This window comes from Panicum virgatum, chromosome 9K (assembly GCF_016808335.1).
Source record: "Panicum virgatum strain AP13 chromosome 9K, P.virgatum_v5, whole genome shotgun sequence".
Classification (NCBI taxonomy): Eukaryota; Viridiplantae; Streptophyta; class Magnoliopsida; order Poales; family Poaceae; genus Panicum; species Panicum virgatum.
The window spans coordinates 40,424,402-40,444,809 of NC_053144.1; the positions used below are offsets into that span (position 1 = coordinate 40,424,402).

General features: G+C 43.3%; 2 protein-coding genes across 4 annotated transcripts; both read right to left on the reverse strand.

Moving 5' to 3' along the window:
• Positions 1-6,549: 6,549 nt before the first annotated feature.
• LOC120651406 (WAT1-related protein At3g30340-like) lies at positions 6,550-11,286 on the reverse strand. 2 transcript variants are annotated; one of them, XM_039928884.1, is made up of 7 exons: positions 10,958-11,286; positions 8,390-8,452; positions 8,165-8,278; positions 7,858-8,098; positions 7,486-7,644; positions 7,238-7,389; positions 6,550-6,944 (listed from the first exon to the last, which is right to left on the reverse strand). In XM_039928884.1, the coding sequence occupies exons 1-7, from the start codon at positions 11,149-11,151 to the stop codon at positions 6,791-6,793; spliced, it is 1,077 nt and encodes a 358-aa protein (XP_039784818.1). In that variant the 5' UTR covers positions 11,152-11,286; the 3' UTR covers positions 6,550-6,790. The 2 variants fall into 2 exon arrangements, with proteins under 2 accessions (XP_039784818.1, XP_039784819.1); XM_039928885.1 differs by lacking the exon at positions 10,958-11,286 and adding an exon at positions 8,773-9,464.
• Positions 11,287-13,236: 1,950 nt separating this feature from the next.
• On the reverse strand, positions 13,237-17,694 carry LOC120651404 (caffeoylshikimate esterase). 2 transcript variants are annotated; one of them, XM_039928883.1, is made up of 9 exons: positions 17,556-17,694; positions 17,256-17,463; positions 16,847-16,876; positions 16,157-16,283; positions 15,917-16,063; positions 15,637-15,767; positions 15,427-15,564; positions 14,325-14,423; positions 13,237-13,717 (listed from the first exon to the last, which is right to left on the reverse strand). In XM_039928883.1, the coding sequence occupies exons 2-9, from the start codon at positions 17,427-17,429 to the stop codon at positions 13,487-13,489; spliced, it is 1,077 nt and encodes a 358-aa protein (XP_039784817.1). In that variant the 5' UTR covers positions 17,430-17,463; positions 17,556-17,694; the 3' UTR covers positions 13,237-13,486. The 2 variants fall into 2 exon arrangements, with proteins under 2 accessions (XP_039784817.1, XP_039784816.1); XM_039928882.1 differs by having other exon boundaries at positions 17,560-17,688.
• Positions 17,695-20,408: the final 2,714 nt, after the last annotated feature.

Genomic DNA, 20,408 nt, shown 5'->3' on the forward strand with positions numbered 1-20,408 from the left:
TCGCCCCCCCTCCCCGGCGCCAGATCCAGTCGTGACGGAGGTGACCCTGCGCCGGCGGCGAGGTGACCCTGTCTCTCTCTTCAGATCTGCGCTGGCCCCAACCCCGAACCCGGCTGCCCTGCTGTGCCCTGCTAGTGTATGTGTGCTGTGATCTCTCTTGCAGGTTGTGTTGGGCAACAGTTAACAAGGGTAGCAGCAGAACCTAGGCATCAGCAAATACATCCACCGCACGCAGGCTGTTCGACTGTTTGCCCACAAGGTTAGATGGCTCAACTGGTCAACGAGCACAGCATGCATAGGTGAGCAGGTTCGATTCAGAGCACTAGCAAGGCGTGTTTTTAATTCCTATCACATGCTTTGGAATGTCACTTTCATGATACAGTGAAGCTTCCTTCATTTAATCAATTTCTGCTTATCATGGCTGATAACTTTAATTGCTTTTTGATTAACTCTTGCATGTTCGGTTAGCTATCTATCCTTAAACTTTGCTATACCTATTTCTAGAACTTTCGGATTAGAGGTGTTCTCAACTGCTATTTTGCTAGACTGAAAGTACTAGTGCTAGGAGGACCAGTTATATATCTATCTGAAAATAGAGTTCTTGCAAGATGGATGAACACATATGTCAGATATTTGTTCAAATGCCTAACTGAAGTCTCGCATGCGCGTGCTGCGTCGTCGCAAGGTGGTTCATCGTCCTCTGCCACCGTGGCCGCAGCGAGGTCACCTTTGAAGTCCTTTGACGACAACCGCTGCCTCAGGTACCTCAGTGCTTTGCACTCCCGCAAGTAACAAAGATTCTGTGTTTTTTCCAAAATCTTGGATTCGAGTCTTCTTAATTCTACTCTCGCACCAAAAAATTGGAAATTATTGACTTCTATGTGGTAGATCGTTCACCTCCCTGCGTACTAATCCTGAATATATGGCTACTAGTTTTCTTTACATCGTAGTATCTTATGTTTCCTTCGCATCTACTGAACCTGTTACTCTTGCAGTACTATTCTTCTTCTATAATTACGCATTTCAGTTTGTTTTATTTTATTCTCTGTCCAGAAATGTAGTAGTCGTAACTATTACATAAATATGTTAGATTGTTTATTTGTATGACTAGCACTGAAGCTGTTAAGTTGTTTATTTGCATGACAAATCAGCAATTCTTCCATATTGAGTGAATGTCAATGCATAAATATGTACAAACTATAATACCCTTTTGTTTTGCAAAAACTAATTTCTTGTATCCGAGTCACTTTGCTTGGCTTCTCTATTTTTCCTTTTCAGAAGGATTAAGTTCTTTGCATGCTTGCAATTTTCAGGGAGAGAAGTACAAAGATCAAGAACAAGTGCATCGAATTTGTTTGAGTGCCTCTACAGGAAAAAGAGAAATGATGCACGTTATGTACATATTGCCATTGCATATTAGCTTTCATATACAGCTTATAGCAATTCTGGATGAAAATTTTTTATGTGATTTAATGTTGTATGTGATTAAATGCTCGATCAAAATTTATTTATGTGATGTGATGTTAATTTCTTGTTGATATATCTTGGGTTATTTTGGGTTGGGCTGAAATGATCATGCAGTTTATATGGGCTGTGTAAATGAGGCCCAATGGGCTGTGTAAATGAGGCCCAAATTGGCTCACGTGCTTGTTGCTACATCACTGTCCATGTCAGCATCCATGTGGTGCCATGTCATCACCACTTTCCACGTCACTGCTACGTCATCGATCATGTCAAATTACACGTCATCATTGTTATCCATGTCATCACCATGTCAGCAACCACGTCATCTTCCATATCCTCATTGTGTGACATGGCAATTGAATCTGTGACAAAAATTATACTGTTCGTGACGTTAATTTTCGTCATAGAAAACGGGTTTGGGTTGGGCTTCGAGGGCCGGGGACATTCTATGACGGTTTTAAAACGTCATGAATCAAGCAATCTATGACGAAAATTTAAGAAACGTCAGGAGGTGTGATCTATGACGCTAAATACATGACGTTATTTGAGATCGTCATAGATACTGTTTTATGACGGTTTTTCAGTGATCTGTGACGAAATTCAATCGTCATGGATCAACAGATTTTTTGTAGTGTTAGAACATTCTCATAATTGACTATTGATACAAAGAACAAATACAACCTTAATGCATTATCTAATATCCGTTATTATTGCACTACAGATTGTAAAATACAAAATCTAAAATTATTATTAAACTAAAAATTGATATAACCCTATTTATACATTCTTAATACATCAAAAATATATTGTAAATAAAGTAAAAGATACTTTTTGTACACTTAGATTGTATAAATAGGGGTAAAAAGGTCTTTTGATATTCATAGAAATTGTTTGTTACGTGAATAACCCCCTTTCTGAGATCCGGCGTAAACAAATTCAAGTTGCTAATGGTTTGATCCAAAACCACATTTGTAGTTTGGTTTTTTGGTTTGGACTGGCCTGGTTTCGTTGTAATTGGGCTCAGATGTATGGGCCGAGATGTATAGTGGGCTGGTTCGGTTGGGATTCACATCAGAATAGTTAAACCCGAAAATCCTATATATATTTATGAAGATTTTTTCCTTTCCCACCTTCTACTGTTTGAGATTCGTGCAACCTCTGCTAACCCTCCGATTTAGCTCCACCATCTCATCTTCCTCCTCCGTCCGCCTCTTCTCCATCGTCTTCCTCCTCTGACGCACGCTTCCGTGCCCTGCTCCCGCTGTGCGTCGCGCACTCCTTGCTCCTCGGCCGTGCGCCACTGCCGCCTTGGTCGTCTCTGCTCCCCGCCGCGCGCCACCGCCCCGCCCTGCTGCCCACGCGCCAGTGCTCCGCCCTAGAGCGCTGCCGACCTGCCGCCGCCGCACGGGCCCCGTCTCCGGCTCCCTGTGCGCGCCGCCTCCCCTGCCCTGCTTCCTGCCGCAGCGGTGCTCCGCCCTAGCGCGCCGTCGCCGCGGCCGCGTGCGGCCCATCGCCATGGCCCTGGGCCCCTCGGAGAAGACATTGAAAAAAAATGTTGACATAGATGTTGATAAATATTGAATCAATATTCTATTCTCTTGGGATGTTGAAATAGTTTGTAAAAAATGTTGAAGGTAGTATTTTTCAATATATTGATATATGTGTTTTTGTAAATGTTGAATCTACTATTTTGAAATGTTGATTGATTTTTCATAAATTGTTGAATTCAATTTTTTGAATTATTGAATTCAGACCTCTAATTTGGGCTGTAATTACTGTTTCTATTGTTATTGAGCCTTAATGAGCTTTAAAATAGATGGCTTATCCATCTTGTGGAGGACATATAAGAACCCCCAATTAGACCTAGTCTAGGCTGGTTTACTTGATACTCTCATCTCATCTTCATCGCTCTTATCGTCAATAGTAGCGGCCGCGGCGGCGATGGCGCGGCAGCAGCCATTCACTTGATTAGATTGCATGTCACAAAGGTTCTTGCGTTGCAATTTCTGTGCATGCCAGCTTGTTTGTACGCGGACCCAATACATCACAAATGGTTCTGAAGAACGGTTTGGATTGATTTGGATTGAATTCAGCATGTGGTTTGGCTTGGTTTGGTTTTGGAGGAATCAGGTAGCCGGACGTCTAATTATTACAAACTGGTATGGTTTGGATTGGGTACAGCTAAGGTTTCCACATCATTTGCAGCTTGAATCCAAGTACATCGTTGTTGCAACGTTAAGACTAGATGCACCAGCTTGCCAAATTATTTTACTAAATTGAGTATTTTGAAAGTAGATAGATAAATATGCACACCTACCAAGTTATTGTATGACAGTCCGTGGTGGTTTTGGCTAAATTTAATGGGTAATATATATATGAGTCGATGGGCCGCTCTTCTTGGGCCTTAGTTGTGGTACTAAGTTGTCACTGTAGGCCCGGCACTACTAAAAAATATTTGTAAGAGCGGGTAAAAACATATTTTTAGGGACGGGTAGAAAATTCATTGCTAATTCTTGCTGCTAAAAATACTTCTTTTTCAAGGACGGACAACGAAACCGCCCCTACAAATCTATTTCCAGGGGTGGGTCACGCCCTCAACCGCCCCTGTAAATATATTTGTAGGGACAGTCCACAAGTCCATCCACCCCTATAAATAAATTTTTAGGGGCGAATTCGGGACCTGGCCCTAAAAATGAATTTGCAGGGGTGGGTTGGGAGATCACCGGCCCTTACAAATCAAATTAAAAAACAAAAAAAAGGCTGGCAGCAGCTGCTGCGAGCTGGCGTGCTCGCACTGCCGCTGCGGCTCGCACTGCCGCTGCGCGCCGTGTGCTCGCGTGACGCGCTGCCGCTGAGCAGGCGACCTCAAAGCCCAGCGCCGCACCGTGGCGGGGAGGGGCAGGTTCCGCCGCCGCCCAGCGTTGCCGCGGACGCTCCCCGCTGGCCGTGCGCCGCCGTGGGCGCTGGGTCCGCCGTCGCCCAGCGTTGCCGCGGAAGGCCTTGCGCCGCCGCGGAGGCTGGGTAAGCCGCACGCCGTGCCTCGCCGTAGGCCTCGCGCTCCCCGCTGGCCGTGCGCCGCCGCGGGCGCTGGGTCCGCCGCACGCAGCGCCCCGCTGGAGGCCTCGCGCTGCCATCGCACGTCGCGTGCTGTCCGCCGATGTCGCGCCTCGCCGGTCGCCACGCACTCGTCGAGGAAGCAACAGCAACAGAGCGCCACCAACCCCCGAAGAATCCCGGAGACGGCGGCGTGTACTAGTACTTCAACGGCGCCATTACCGACGGGCCCTGGAAAGCAAACAACAAGCAAGCAAGCGCACGAGGTTGAGGTCTTGTGCTAATTGGTAGCATATCGAGCCGTGAAGCAGCTAGCTAGCTAGCTAGCTCCAAGCACATGAATAGCAACACACTGTCAATGACAATCAAGAGATTGGCTAAAATTTTAATGGCATTGAGGGAATTTGCTCTTATCCTTTCCCTCCTCCCTTATCCTCTATTTCTGTTCTCCCTCGTCTCTCCACGACAGCCACCTCTTGCTCACTCTCCCCTTCGCTCTTTCTTCCAGGGCAGCAGGGCGGCGGGCGCGTGGGTGCGGTGCCCGCCGGGGCACAGGCGGTGACCGCGGCAGCAGCGGCAGCCGGCCAGCAGCACCCCCGGGATGCTCTTCTCGCAGGGCGCCGGGGGAGAGCCGGAGAGAGGGCGTGGGGCCGCGGCGTAGGTCCGTAGCGGCGTGAGCCAGCACCGGCACACGAGCCCCCGACGGCGCTTCAGTTCACCGGCGTACCTAGTGCAAGGTACGTGTTGTTCTTGTTGTTGCTATTCATGTGCTTGGAGGCTTGCGGGCACGGCGGGGTGGGTACGTGTTGTTCTTGTTGTTGCAGCTGTCTCCCCACGCGGATCGCCTATTTTTAGGGGCGAGTGATAACGTCACCCCCTCGACAAATCTTATTTTTAGAGACGGGCGGTGCCCCCATCAACCCCTACAAATAATTTTTAATTTTATTTTAAAAATTCAATTAATTCCAAAAAATAGCAAAACATATCAAAAAAGATGAAAATTTTACGATAAGCCTGTTGTGACATGTAGAACTTAACAAAAATGTCAAAAACTAGATTTCAGCGTATATAATGATTGAGAGTGTGAAACCATAATGTATAACTCACTCATTCTACTATCTCATACAACTCAAGGCTCCTTTTGTGGTTTTCACAACTCATAATCACTTTATACTATTAAATGTACTTTTAACTTTATGGTAGCAATCCTAGCATGACATTATGGTTGTGAAAATCTTAAAGTATGACTTGATATGAGATACTATATAGTTATAGCTATTAGAGAGCTTATAATAATTTTTTGGACCATTAGATGACCTGAAATAAAAAAGTTATCAACTAGAAAGTTTTAGATCTCGTCATTCTCTACAATTTTGATATAAAGTTTGACTTAATCCAAGATTATATGAAAAAGTTATGAATTTTTTTGTGTGGAACCATTTGTAGGGGCGGGTCATGCTATCACCCGAGGGGCGGGTGATGGCATGACCTGCCCTTACAAATGCCACCATTTTTAGGGGCAGGTGACGCCATAAACTGCCCCTAAAAATGACGTCCATTTTTAGGGGCGGGTGAGAGGGTGATCCGTCCCTAAAAATGTTTTTCTAGGGGCGGGTTGGAAGATATATGGTTATTGCTAGGATTGTACTTTTTCTAGGATTTTTCTTTTTGAATATTAGAATTCCACGTTTTATGGAACGACGCAAGAATTTTGCAAGTTAAAACTTTGTATGGCACCACAGCTTCGCGTTTGACCCTACCTAGAGCTCTAAATTCTAGGACTTGTCTTATAATGCTGGCCTAGCTCTATAAATTTGTTCGACTAAGAGCATCTTCAAGAGACTTCGTATCTTTCATAGTTTACATAAATAGAGATTTCCGTGAAAAAAATGCTCTCCAATAGCTTCTTCAATTGGATATCTAAATATAAACATTCTCTATTCCGGATTTCTCTCTAGCTAAAGATGGAGAATGAGAATGGCTCTCTAGACTACCTACGAAATATTGAAAAGTTGTTGGAAAGTATAAGGATATAAAAAATGATTTTTACTCAAGTGACTCTCTAAATGATGATTTAGAGTGTAAATTTTAAAAAGACTCTTGGAGATGCTCTAAATGTTCCGTTTCTATTTTTCACTTGCATGTAGTACGGACGACGCTATCTGAATTCAATTTCACCACAAGAATCTAAAGGCGCTTCATTTTCATTAGACCAGCAGATTTTGAACAGGTGTCTCGTTTCCTTCCGCAACATTTTTGTTCGACGAGACAATCACACGTGGGATCCTGAATCTTTGATTTTGTCTTCACTCTGAAATCGCAGTTCGTCCTTGGGGTTTTCTTGACTCTCAGGCGCCAGTTGTTCCTTCCTCTTTCCCCAGAGGAACATGTAGAGCCCAGCAAGAATCATGATCATGCCAAGAATACTGCATTCATGCAAACAAACTAAGGTATCATGTCTGCATATCAACTGCAATGCTCTTTACTTTTTTCAGTTCCCAATAGACATTGTTGTTTTACTCCCGATTGACGTTACCGTAACGAAAATGTACTGGTAATCAATTAATTTTCTAACATAATTTTCATCACCATGCCAGATACAAAACTGAAGAAACCTTAACTTCCAACCTGGAGTTTTGTACGTATAATACTTTTCGATGGGATGATTAGCTTGTGAGTCTTAAGATGATTGTGGAAAACTAACAATATAATCATATACCTTCCAACAGACAGGTCATGGCCGAGGAGCAGCGAGTCGAGGACAGTGGTGAACAATACTGATACTGCGCAAAACATGGACGGGTAGGTTGGGCCACGCTGCGTGACGACCCATGAAATCATCACGAATTTCGCCGCGGTGTTGAGTATTGCCTGTGCATATATATAAATCATTATTTCGACAATACAGTAAGAATAATGAAGCACTTGGCTAAATTTGGAACAAATATGCCCAGTCGGTTAACTTACCGAGTATACGATTGTGAGCAGGCTCATATTCCATCTCAGCTGCCAGGTCTCCTTTTCTCTGTTCATGGCGACCCCTACAACAGCCATCTGTATGCAGCCGACGAAGCATGTGACAACCGTGGACCAGTACTTGTAAGGAAACACTTTCAGCATCTGGGCCTGTCAAAAGAAAACTATACGTGTAAGTTTCCTATAACTAAGTGTACGCTTCCTTGTTGAATGACATCATAGTTACATCAAAGCTTCTTTTAGCAGACTTTGTTTTTAGCCTGACAGCAGGAACATTCTGAAAACAACAGATGGAAGGAAGGATACTGCTTGGGCTACCATTATTAGTAATTTAGTATGCACATTTGCTTGCTTATTATATACCTGCACTGTGTACCAGACGGCCAGGCTCAAACAGCTGATGATGAGCAAGATGGCTCCACGCATATGGTGGTGCCCATATGCAGCTCCTGAATGCTTCGCATGGTACCCTATAATGTTGGTAGGCCACAGATGAAGCACTTTGCCCTTGTACAGGCTAATCACCAGTGTGCCCCCGACACAAACAATTGTTCCTATCACCTTGAAGTTTCCTACCAGGCTCTTTATGTTCAGAGGCTCCTTCCTGAAATAGAGGTCAATTTCAGGTGTACCGTTTCAGGAACTTTGACAAACTTTGGGTCTCACTTACCTGAAAAGAACTGCAAGGATGAATGTGGCTATTGGGATAATGTTGTAAAAATTGATTGCATATCCAGGCGATGTATCTCCGAGGCCAATATAGTAAAGACCAGGAATAGTGAACCTGTGGATAACCAAGAAGTAGAATTTGTAAATGAAGAAAAATAATCCTGTACCGGTGGAGAGTACTTAACAAGATTGCTATCAATAATTAATCCATAATAGGACAACTCACCCCACAAGTGCACTTGTAAAAATCCATATGAATGCCTTCAAATTAAGCTCCTTCAACTTCCCCCTACATGGCATAATCAAAATCAACATTATCATAAATGAACACTAAAAGAACATGTTCAGCAGAGCATATTAAGATCAAAGTAATACAAATAAGAACAGCAGTACATCTTGTTTTGTTGATAATAACTGTATAAGCTGTAATGATTGGTTATATTTGGAAGCAAGCTCCAGGACTTGCAATTTTCATATGAGAAAAAAAATACAATTGAGTGCAATTTTTTTTTTTTTTTGCTTCTATCCAACGTATAAGGTGGCTGACAGTTGACACAACATGACAGTAACAATACACAGGACAATATTCTTGGAGACTGCAGAGCTAACTTCTCAAAGATCACAGCTAGGGGGATGACCAAGATGGCACCCATGAAGAACCGATAGGTAAGGAGGGTGCACACGGACAACCCATCATCGACGACCACCTTGGTGAGCAACATCTACCCAGTTGTGAAAACTTGGATCAACGCCATGAACGAGGCTGCCCACCATTCCTTCTTGGTTCTCCCCATCTCTCTGTCTCTCTACAGGACAGTGGAGAGCAGCAGTTCTAAAGCACTCCGATGTGGCGTGAATGCATGATGTGTGAAGGGGACAGGAATCCGGCAACAGGTCGACAAGACAATGCTCGCGTGCTTCTATCTCTTAGCAGAGGTTTCTTTTGGTCAGCCTATATGTGTGAGCAACTATGACGTGTATCGATGCAGATGTATATATACAGATGATCTGCAAGCTACATGCGTGCAGCTTGTATTATAGCGCGTGAACTGTAGTACATACAGAACTACAGATAGTGGTGGCAGAAATGCAGGGAAAGTTCAGTGTAAAGTGTAAACATTCTAAATTTCTAATGCTTCAGGCGATTAAATTTTGGCACATCAGTTTTTTCCAGACCAATAATCTACTTTCAGCTGTCCCAACTTTTTCCGAAGCAATTAATTTCACAAAGTTATGACTTCAGATTATAGGAAGGCGCAAAGGATCCGGAAACAGAAAGGAACAGCTGGAGACGAAATTAAATCAGCCACCCCGCCGCCTTCAATGCACCGGGGCATGTACAACGGTCAGCCGAGGTCGTTGTTTTGCCTTGAACCAAGCAAAATACGTCTTCCCATCGGAGATTAAATGAAGAGAGAGAACAGAGTCGTCGACTATTTCATCAACGACGCGAGCGCGTGCTCCGCGAGGGGACGGCGCAGCCCCGCGTTGTACAGGCCCCCGCTGCTCATCGACGACTTCGAGGATCCCGTGCGGGCACGAGCGATGGCGCCAAATTTTCCTCGGTGCGCGCTATTTTTCCCACCCCATCCCCTTTCTTCTCCGGCGAGAGCACCATGGGGAAGTATGAGAACCGAGCATGAGCACCATGGGAAAGGAGGAGAACCGAGCAGCACACTGCTGTGGACGACTCACCTCGTCTCTGGTGCGCACAAGGGTGAATCTGCCTCCTCTTCCCCACCACCCCTTGCTCACCGGACACGCCACACTCCTCGACAGCCGGTTCCCCTACTCCTCCCTGCTCAGATCTGCGCTACTCGCCGGCCGTCGCGCTCGGGCGTGCTCCTCCGGTTGCGCTGGCTCCCGCTCACCGCATCCATGTCCCTCAGTCCCTCCCTGCGCCATCCGGTTCAAAACCCGACCGGAAGATGAGAAACAAAAGGGGGGAGGACCGAGAGATGAGAGAGAAGGTATGGATGAACCAGTCTTTTTTTTATTTTTTTGATCGGAGGACGAACCAGTCAATGACATAGAGTCACGGCCGCACGTTTGATTTTTTTAACCTGGCATTATTACGGTACAGTCCTTTCTAAATACTTCTTTCACATAAAGATCCTTAATTATATTATATTTGATACATGATGCAGTCTCAAACAAGCCACAGAATGATCTATAATGTAAATAACGCGTGGTACTATCTTACCCGTGGTATATATTCGGAGTGGGCACCCTTTGTAAAAACAATATTCATGTTTGTGGATGTGCTTAAAAAGAGTCATCCTAATTATTTGAATATATTGTGCATTTCCTCGTGTATGCACAAATATGGCTACAAAGATCAAATTGTGCACTAGATCATGATAATTTATGTGTCACAAGATCAATTAAACATCTCACAGACAGCTAAACAGACAACCCACTGTACAAGCTGTCTCTACAAATTGTCTGTGTATGATAAATAGATAGCAGCTGTCTGCATGTTGTACTTGCCCTTAGGAACAACTCGGTGACTTCAGGCATCAGGAAAGACGACAAATGAAGTTAAGCTATGCAAAGACATGAGTTGAAAGGCAAAAGAAAAATGGGAAAAAAACTGCATCTGGATTGATCTGGATATGTGTGTGTGTGTATATATATATACACACACACACACACAAATAAACACTATTGCAGCAGATTTATAAGAGACAAAAATACACAGTAACCTGACTCGGAGAGATTCTGCAAAATGGAATTGCGTAAAACATTCTGGAGTTTTCTATTTGCCTGGTTGGGTGGTACGGAGTATACGGACCTCTCGAAGATGATGGCGAGCGGGATGACCAGCACGGTGCCGAGGAAGAAGCGGTAGGTGAGGAGGGCGAAGACGAAGAGCCCTGCGTCGACGACCACCTTGGTGAGCAGCATCTGCCCCGTGGTGAACAGCTCGATCAGCACCATGCAGATGGCCGGGCCCCACTCCGCCTGGAACGACGACGGCCTCCCCATCTCGTTCTCTCTCGGATCGGATCTCCCGATCGACTCCCTCGACAAGATTATATTGATTGATCAGCGAAGCGAGCGAAGAAGAATAGGGAGCCCCGCAGAAACTGCAGCCTGAGCAGAGGGAATCTAGGGAGAGGGGAACGGAGATACTACTCGGGGAATCTGGAAGAAGTAGTGGTAGCAAGTAACAACGAGCTGGCGAGATTCCCGCGGGATCGGGAGGCAGAATTGCATGGCTTCGGAGCAGACCCAGCCATGCATTCTGAACGAACGAACTGGGACAACGGGGTCAGTTTCTTGAGTGATTAGATTCCTTCCGAGCAAACAATGCCGTACCCGTGACAGACTAGAGTCGTAGATCCATTAGGTGCACCTCCGAACTCTTTTTTTTTTAAACACTCCGGTCTTCTTTAGTTCAAATATTTATACTATTTGTGTACGAGCAATGATATCATTTATTTTTCTTCCAAAAATAATAAGCATCTTTCTTTTCTTTCCATAAAACAATGATGTCAATTATTATCCTTTCAATTAAAATAATAATGTGAATTATAGGTTTTTTCCTAAAATAATGATGTCAATTGTTATCCTTCTAAAACAATGAGCAGCAGCGGGCGTGGCGGACGGGCGCTCCGGGCGGCCGGCTTCGCGGCAATGGGCGAGCCGCGTTGCAGCTTAGATAGGCTTGGCAGGCCAGTGATGAGCTCAGCAGGCTTTTCTCTTTCTTTTAGTTTTTTATTTTATTAACCAATGCGGACAGCAAACCGCCTCGGCAAATAAGTCATTTATTGTGACCTTGTGTGTGAGGCGGTTGCCAAAAACGCCTCGATTAAGTGTTTTTGCCCATCTCGATAAATGATTTTTGTAGTAGTGAGAGGTAGGGTTCTGGCGCTCCCGAGCGGTCAGGACGGTGCTCGCCTCGCTGCTGAGGCGGTTGCCAAAAATGTCTCGGTTAAGCATTTGTGCTTGCCTCGGTAAATGAATTTTGTAATAGTGAGAGGTAGGCAGGGGCGGATCCAGTAGGGGGCTGAGGGGGCTCCAGCCCCCCTACTGGTTGCAGCCTCCATTAGAAGCAAGGGGGAGCTAGGGAAGAAGAAAATAGAGAGAGGAGAGGGTGGGGAAGAGGTGGAAGAAGACATCAGCCCCCTACGTCTCTTGGCTAGGTCCGCCACTGGAGGTAGGGTTTGGTTCTCCCCAGCGGTTAGGACGGTGCTCGCCTCGCCAGGCGGCTTCTTCTGCTTCTTGTTGCGCTCCTTCTCATGCTTGTCCTCGCAATCGTGCCTCGCGGCGTCGCCGCCGACCCCGTTGCTCTCCGGCTCGCCGCTGGCCACAGCCTGCCGCCTATCCCTGGCGGCAAACCCCTTGTCCTTGGCCTTCCCGCCATCAAGCCTCTGCTTGACCGCTACCACCTTGCTGTGGTCATGATCGTTGTCGGAGAAGAGAGCCCGCATGTTGGCGCTCGCCTTGATGCCGCCACCTCCAGCCATCTCGCCCCGGCCATCGATCCGCACATCACGAGGTTGCGGTAGCAGCGTTGCTTACGACGCCGAGCGTATCTTGCATGGTTGCAGCATGATCGAGCCTGGTTTGGTTTATGTATATTTAGGCACGCATTTAATTTTCCTCTCATCAAGCAACATTGCCATTTATTTTTGTTCCAAAAATAATACATATTTTTTCTTTTCCTTCCACAAAACAATGATGTCAATTATTATCCTTCTAAAATAAATAATGACGCCAAAGCTACATCCTACTCGACGGTTGGATATTGGCCTAGGCAGTTTCCCTTTGGGGCACAAAATCCACTATCACAATGAAGCAATTGCGTACCGAACGGCCACAGTGGAGACGACGGCAAGAGGAAGGGGCCCCTGCCATCCTCTAACTCCAGCTGCGCCTCGGCTCGCAGTCATTGCTCTGTTTCTAAATCACATAGGCACCCAGAATCATTATGATGTTTTGTATCCCGTGCGTTGGCATGGAAACAGAAACACCACCGCAGTCCGCAAGCTGATGATTTGAAATGACAGACGTCACATGTGTTTGGTATTGCAAACTATAAATACCACATAGAGGGGTGTACTGAAATTTAGGAGCAAAACAGTGGGCATTTTACAGCTGAAATTTATCTTAAATAATTCGTGGTAATTAAATACACGTGGATCAGTTATGTACATCGTTCAGATACATGATGGACAAATTAATAATCAAAACTAAAAATTTTACATGGTTGTCACAAAAATGGAATTCTCAATCATTGGATCTGGGCATCCCTGACAGGAAGGGGTACAGCAATGCCAAAGAAATTCACCAAATTATGTGGACGGCACTGCGTGATTCACGACGAACCTTCATCTTTTGGGGAATGCTGATCCAGCCAAGAGATTATATCATTGAGAACTTGGAAAATTGTATCATCTGGTTCACCTTCCAAGATGGCGTGGTATGCACCTTTGTAGAGGCACAGCTTCTTGTCTTGGCTCTTTGCTTTCTCATACAGAGCTTTACTCACAGCCGGGTCAGTTACCAAATCAGCCTCGCCATGTAATATTATCATGGGCAGAGAAACCTGTGAAAGATGAGGCAGGCGTCAACCATCAAAAACTGAAACAGCAAAGGTATAAATCAATAGACCACCATCCATAACATATTCTAGTTAAAACTTGTCTTCGAAACAGAACTCTTTTTCATTTTAAAGCCAAGTGCTATCTGATTACAGCTCTCTGTTACCATAATGTTATGCCAAACCATGAATTCTGATAAGGGTCCTTTTTGTATTCCTATTTCCCTGCTCTTGTACTCTCTATATTGCCCCTATGTGGCTATTATTCAGGACAAGTGCTTTTGGTAACCTGGTGCAAAGCCAAAGTAGGGTTAAAAGATTTTTTCTTGGGTCTTCCCTAGTTGTTCTTTTTTTTTTACCACTGCATGCTTTCATGCAGAACACCACCATCTAAGGATAAAAGCATGAACGGAAACAAGGCATTTCCTTCATCACTAAATATAGATCATCATTGGATGTGTACAGTCACAGCAATTTGAGGGTTACCTACATATAAAAAAGTGCATGGAGTGACTGTTGAAACTAACACATTGACTATGAAACGACATCTAATATAGCATGCATGACATGTATAACTCAAGTAACTGGAGCAAAACAAACATAAACCACATACTTCTTCCAGACGTCTTTCTATTTCTTGTGTCGTATTCAGCATCTCCAAAGCTGTCCGAAGCCGTGGTTTATCCTTGTAGGCGATCACATTGAATGAACACTGCATTGGTCGATGAAGTAATAAGTACACTCTAATACCAAGCTATAGTCAAAATTAGCATTGCTCGAGTAATAAATATTTCAAAGAACCAAACTGATTTCTTTTAAGCACAAAAAAAAGGAAAAAGTCTATATTACTCCTCTCAACTATAGTCAAAGTCTGGATAACCCCCTAAACTATTGTTTGGTTCATTTTACCCCCCAAACTATATCATTTGGTTCAAATTACCCCCTAATGTAATTTGTCCTTTTTATTTCTCCACGCATAGGTGGAGTTTTAAGTTGAAATTTTACAACACAATAGTACACACCATAACACATGTTAGAAAAATAAATCATAATTTTTTATCAATATTTTGATACGTTAGAATATTTAATAATAAATTAATCATTGGAGTTCAAAATTATATGGAAACTAACGGGGAAAAATTATAAACCTTTTCTAAATATGCATTGTGATGTCCACTACTACCCTGCAAAATTTGAAATTAAAATTCAACTTGTGTATGGAGAAACAAAAAAGATAAATTGCATTATGGGGTAAAATAAACCAAATGGCATAGTTTAGGGGGGTAAATTGAACCAAGTTATAGTTTAGGGGGTTATTCAGACTTTGGCTATAGTTGAGGGGAGTAAATTGAACTTTTTCCAAAAAAAAAAACACCAACAGGCCTGCAAATACATTTCGTACGTTCTCCAAGCATTGCTCTAAGACATAATAAGAAGCAGTAATAAAACCATACAGTCACCTATATATCACAAAATCATTTGTTATACTGATCAATTGAAAAGACGAGAATGTCTATTCATTTGAGGTGTAGTCAGAAGCAATGCTAAACGGATCATATTCTTAATTTGCAACATGTCATTATCTGCAAAAATATGTCCTACAGAAGAATGTGCAAGGCAGTCAAAATGGAAGAAAAGAAGGAAATACTACAGACAACAGTTGAATGAAAGGGTCCAATATTAGTCTCAAAGAATTCTGCATGACAGACACTGACCTGCTCTTGTTTCTTCTTCTCTTTGAATGCCAACTCAGCTAAATCCTTTTGAGGAACAAGCTTTTCTTTCGGCAAAAGTTTGGCCATAAAAATTAGAACTTGCCGAACGGGCCAAGGTGGAACAACATCATCCGCAATCTATTGAAATGATCTTGAATGAGAGATCAGGCATTAACTTATATAGATAACATTCTACATAGCTATAACTACCTTGCACATGGGTGCAACTAGTATTGCACCATTCCATTCATTTGGTTGCTTGAAGTGAACCTTCAATGCAACTGCTCCACCCATAGATTGACCAAACAGAAAGCTCGGCAGACCACTATGTTCAGGATTTCCTAACAAGAAGAAAAAAGAACATGTTTACACTCCAATGATAATCTTCGAATTAAGAATTCTTTATTTATCACAAAAGTATGCAACAGTTTCCGAAGATCATGTGAAAGAAACAGCACAAGTTACTAGCAAGATCACTGCTACAGCATACCTTTGACCTTAGCAAAGTGTTCAGCTACATCATCAACAAGAGTATCAAAACTTGGAATATATCCATGAAGTCCTTCCGAAAGACCAAAGCCAGGGTAGTCAAGTGCAAATACTCCATATCCAGCTGAAGCAATTTTCCTAGCAACCCCTAAAATAAAATAAAAAACTACTCAAAATATGTAACAAAAGCAACAAATCAGATAAACTGAAGCATTACATGCATCATACAGGGAAAGCTAACCATCAAGGAAGAAGGTACAGGTGTCTCCATAACCATGGCAAAGACAAACAATTGCTTTCATGCGATGGTTCTCTGGGAACCAACATTTCGAGAAAATCTCCACACCCCTAGAGTTACGCTCATATGACTGTACCCAGAAAAAGAAATCAATGATGAATAATTAATCAACAAGCTGGAATAAACTCATAAAGAAAGATCTAAATGGTGTGTCATCATGCTCTCAAATACCATTGAGCAAAGAAACATGTTTTGCATAGCATATTACCATGTTAAAACAACTTGCAGACCAGAAAAAATGATCTATAAAATAGCAAAATCCTTAAGGTTCATCACTTATAGCAAAATCCTAGCAAAGCTAGGAGAAACTAGTGTATGTATGGATATACTCAAGAACTTCAACATTGTAATGCCTTGGAGTTATCTTTTGAAAAACAGATACTGAAACTATCCATATTTCTGTATGGTCAACATTTGCCAGAATTACAAAATAAATACACCTGAACTTACATACAAAGTAACCTCTCAAATCTATCTCATACATAGGGCATGCACTCACCACTGGTGAAGAGAAACTGACTCTATATGGCATAAATAATTTTGCGCAGAAATAGGTGACATAAATTTACAAATTGCAGTAGTTAAGTTCAGGGATCTCATTATTATGGCGACATCGGAGATTATGAACAGTACCTCCTTTGTTCCAATGCCACTATATTGTCCCTGCATCGTAAAATGAATGCAAGTGAGAGAGATTATTAATGGCATTAAAAACTCAAAAAGAGTGTTCAACATATTGTTCCTTATCATTATTTGACGTGAGACGAGTGAACAAAGCTACTAAAGAGGAGTTAGACCTGAATTTTGTACATATTTTTATAAGAACACAACATATATTGTTCGAAAAAACACGTTTGTATTGCAGGCTTGTTTACGCGAACAAGTACACAAAACGCACGAAATCAGCACTTGTATTATCTTGCCTAACCAATCCCATGCCAACACGTCACTAAGTGTGAAGAACCAAAAAGGAAAGGACATCTGTTTTCGACCATCGTTCCATGTGGCTCTAAGCAGATGGGTAGCGTAGGAGGGGGTTGACCTTGAAGAGGCAATGGTCGATGCTGAGCTGCACGTCCTTGAATGCCTCGCGGACGCGGCGGCGCTCGGGGGCCTCGTCCAGGCACGCCCCCAGCACCTCCCGCTCCAGCGCCTCGTCCACCAGCCCCTCCCACTTCCTCGGGGCCTGGGCCGGCGGCGTCGCCGCCGCCGACATCGCCGCCGCGCCCGCGCCCCGTGTCGTCGGCCGGCTGGGACGGGACGAATGGATAGATTCCATTAGTAGATCCGCAGCGGGAGGAGGAGGAGGGAGGAAGGAGAGGGCGAGGGACCGGCGACCCACCTACCGCGAGAAGACGGGAGCAGTCAGGAGGGGCGGCGGCGGGAGCGCCGGGAGGAAGACCTTCGCGAAGGCCCGCGGCTTTGACGCCATTTATTGTGTCCCCTTTTTTTCTTTTTCGGAAAAGGAAATGAGTTGCGAGCACGCGCCATCAAACTTTTTTCCTTTTGCTTTGCTTGCGCGGTGTTGTTTTACGTCACGGAAGCGGGAAGGTTTTTTTTTCTCACGGACACCCTCAAATGTTTATTTTGTGCACAACACACTACACTCATTGATTTAGATTCATACACACTGCAAAAATATAATTTTATCTCAAAAATATCACTTCTTTTTTTGAAAACTAAAACATATCACTTCTATAAAATTAGTCTTTTTGAGAGATGGTCTAGTAAAAAGACTCAAATGCCCATGGGCTTAATAAGACAACAAGACAAGTGCAACACTACACTCATTGTCACAGGACAGCCTTCCGGTAGCAATTTTTAATATATTTGATAAGTACAATGTCTAACCAGTCATATCAAAAAGTGCAACCATAATATATTTTACACATCGTCTTGACATGTAATTTTTGTAACATGTACAAATAAGTGACTAGCATGTCAATCTCAAATTACATCAATTTAGCATGCTAAAAGATTTTATCCAGTGTAAGAATAAGATTGGAGCGTCGGCATGCACACTCAGCTGTTTGCTCACCTGCGTGGCAAGTCAGAAACAGCGGCACAGCGCAGCGCGGCAACAGGCCAGGAATGGAGGTGTTGTACGTGCAGAAGAGGAAAAAAAAATGCAATGAGGAGATAGAGATTAGGCTAGCAGCCGCAGCAGGTTGGTCACAAAATGGAGTAAGGGCAAAATCGTCCATTCACTAAGCATTCTCTCCCGGCTGCAAATCCATTCTTTAATAGAGCTGGTGTGTAAGAAGCTAAATAGCATATTTAGAGTGTCCAGCGCACTAAAATGAAAAAAGCAGGGTGGAGCCAGGACTGTTTGTCGATGTCAGCTGACAACAATAATTTCTTTCATAATTAGTGGCAAATTACTGTTACGCCATGTTGATCAAGTGACCTGATCTGACAACGGTTTCTAATGGAGCTGACACCAGTGACTCCGTCGGCTGGCTCCACCGCTGTTCAAAAGGTTTGATTGAGATTTTTCTTTTCAGTGGATGGTTTTAAGTCCATCTCAAGTGGGTCTAAAATGTCCTACCATAATACTATTACTAATTTGAGAGTAGTTGCGTATAGGAGTTGATTGGTTGGCTGGTTCAATTTGATACCACTACTAGATTTTGATACTAGCGCAATGTTAGAAAGTTGTGGTAGTATGGTCATATTCATTGCAAGAGGTATGAATTGCCACCATATCACAATGGTTGCAAGGCGTGGCAAGATAGTTCGTGGTTTAAAGTTTGTGCAACAAATTTGTGGATCGTTACAATAGCTATGGTTATTGCATTGCAATTAAGTATGGTGTTGTGTTGAAGTTGCAACGACCTATGTCGTGGCATTGGTAGTTGCAATAGACATTACTTGCAATGGATTGACATAGCGGCAACATGGTTTTTTCAACGTACTACCCTATGTGGTCACGAGAAATATTGTCGCAATATGGTCTATTGCCTAAAAAGTTTTGCATGGCAATATAATCGTATCATTTGCCTCGACAAAATTTCATAGCAATTTGAGCAAATTGCCTTGCGGTTGTTTCGTGAAATTCGTACATTTTGCAAAGTAAATACTTCATCGCAATAAACTCGGTATGCAACTATCATATGTTTGGTTGGCTTGTTCAAGTTGTGCTAGAAACCAATCACGCTCATAAGCTCACAGTGGGTTGATGGATTGCAAGTGGGTTGATGGATTGCAAGTGTCTAACCTTAGTGAAAGGAGAGAGTGTTTAGTTACCTGAGAAACCATCTTATATCTAATAATTAAAGTGAAGGAATAATGTAGAGTTTTTTTTGTGGCATTGAGGGAATTTACTTGATGATATATTGTACTTAGCAATAATGGAGGGTGTTTGAAGAAAGACTCGGAGAAGGAGAGGACCATGCTGGACACCGCAAGCCAAGAGGCCCATGAAATTCCGAATTCGAGTCCACCTCGGAGTTCAAGAGTAGTCCACACTAAAGTCATCACCAAGGCCATATATAGACTCTGTTCTCGACATCCTACATGTGTATGTTCCCAGGCAACTTGTTAGGTCTTGGAAGCAACTTCTACAGTACACTTAACAAATGACCAAAACATTTATCTAACAAACCATTAGTTGACTTCATCTTTTATAGCATCATATCTGCTTCCAGTTTGGATACGCTTCAACCTAGGTAAAGCGGTGTTTTCAAATCCTTTCTCATCTACTCCAACTTCAATATTTCTTTAATCATGGAAATCTAGCTCCCCATCCGGTACTGTTTGGTTTAGGGCATCTACCACATCATCAGCAAATAATATTTCCCATATGGTTTCATTGCCTCTTCGCCGATTTCCTGCATTGTTACCAAGATAACTTCGGTTATGGGTTAATGGATGGTTTCTTCGACAGTATCCATTAAGATTTCAGTAGGTTCCTTCTCACTATCATCACCATGTTTATTCCAAATTTGATAGTTGCGCATAAAACCCCTAACTAAAAAAATGGAAGTAGGTCTACTCAATGTTACCAAACTGCTTTTGATTTTGCAAATGATGCATCGATAGTACACGTATCCATCATCTGTAGGTTTTTTTTATCTTGTATGCATTGGTAATCTTTATAAAAGAGTCAACACCATTGAAAAAAAAATCCAAATCTCCAGCTTTCGTACTACACATCCATCCTTGATCCATCTATACAGGACAAAAGCATAGAGAT

What these genes read in the sequence shown, in the direction of transcription:
- LOC120651404 (XM_039928882.1), bottom strand. Translation starts at nt 17,645, where the DNA reads ATGGCGTCAAAGCCGCGGGCCTTCGCGAAGGTCTTCCTCCCGGCGCTC. An exon ending in TCGACCATTGCCTCTTCAAG is followed by an intron (nt 16,877 to 17,255) that starts GTCAACCCCCTC and finishes TTTACGATGCAG; the next exon opens with GGACAATATAGTGGCATTGG. An exon ending in GTGGCATTGGAACAAAGGAG is followed by an intron (nt 16,284 to 16,846) that starts GTACTGTTCATA and finishes TTCTGGGTACAG; the next exon opens with TCATATGAGCGTAACTCTAG.
- LOC120651406 (XM_039928884.1), bottom strand. Translation starts at nt 11,151, where the DNA reads ATGGGGAGGCCGTCGTCGTTCCAGGCGGAGTGGGGCCCGGCCATCTGC. An exon ending in ATCCTTGCAGTTCTTTTCAG is followed by an intron (nt 8,099 to 8,164) that starts GTAAGTGAGACC and finishes CCTCTATTTCAG; the next exon opens with GAAGGAGCCTCTGAACATAA. An exon ending in TGCTCACAATCGTATACTCG is followed by an intron (nt 7,390 to 7,485) that starts GTAAGTTAACCG and finishes ATATATGCACAG; the next exon opens with GCAATACTCAACACCGCGGC.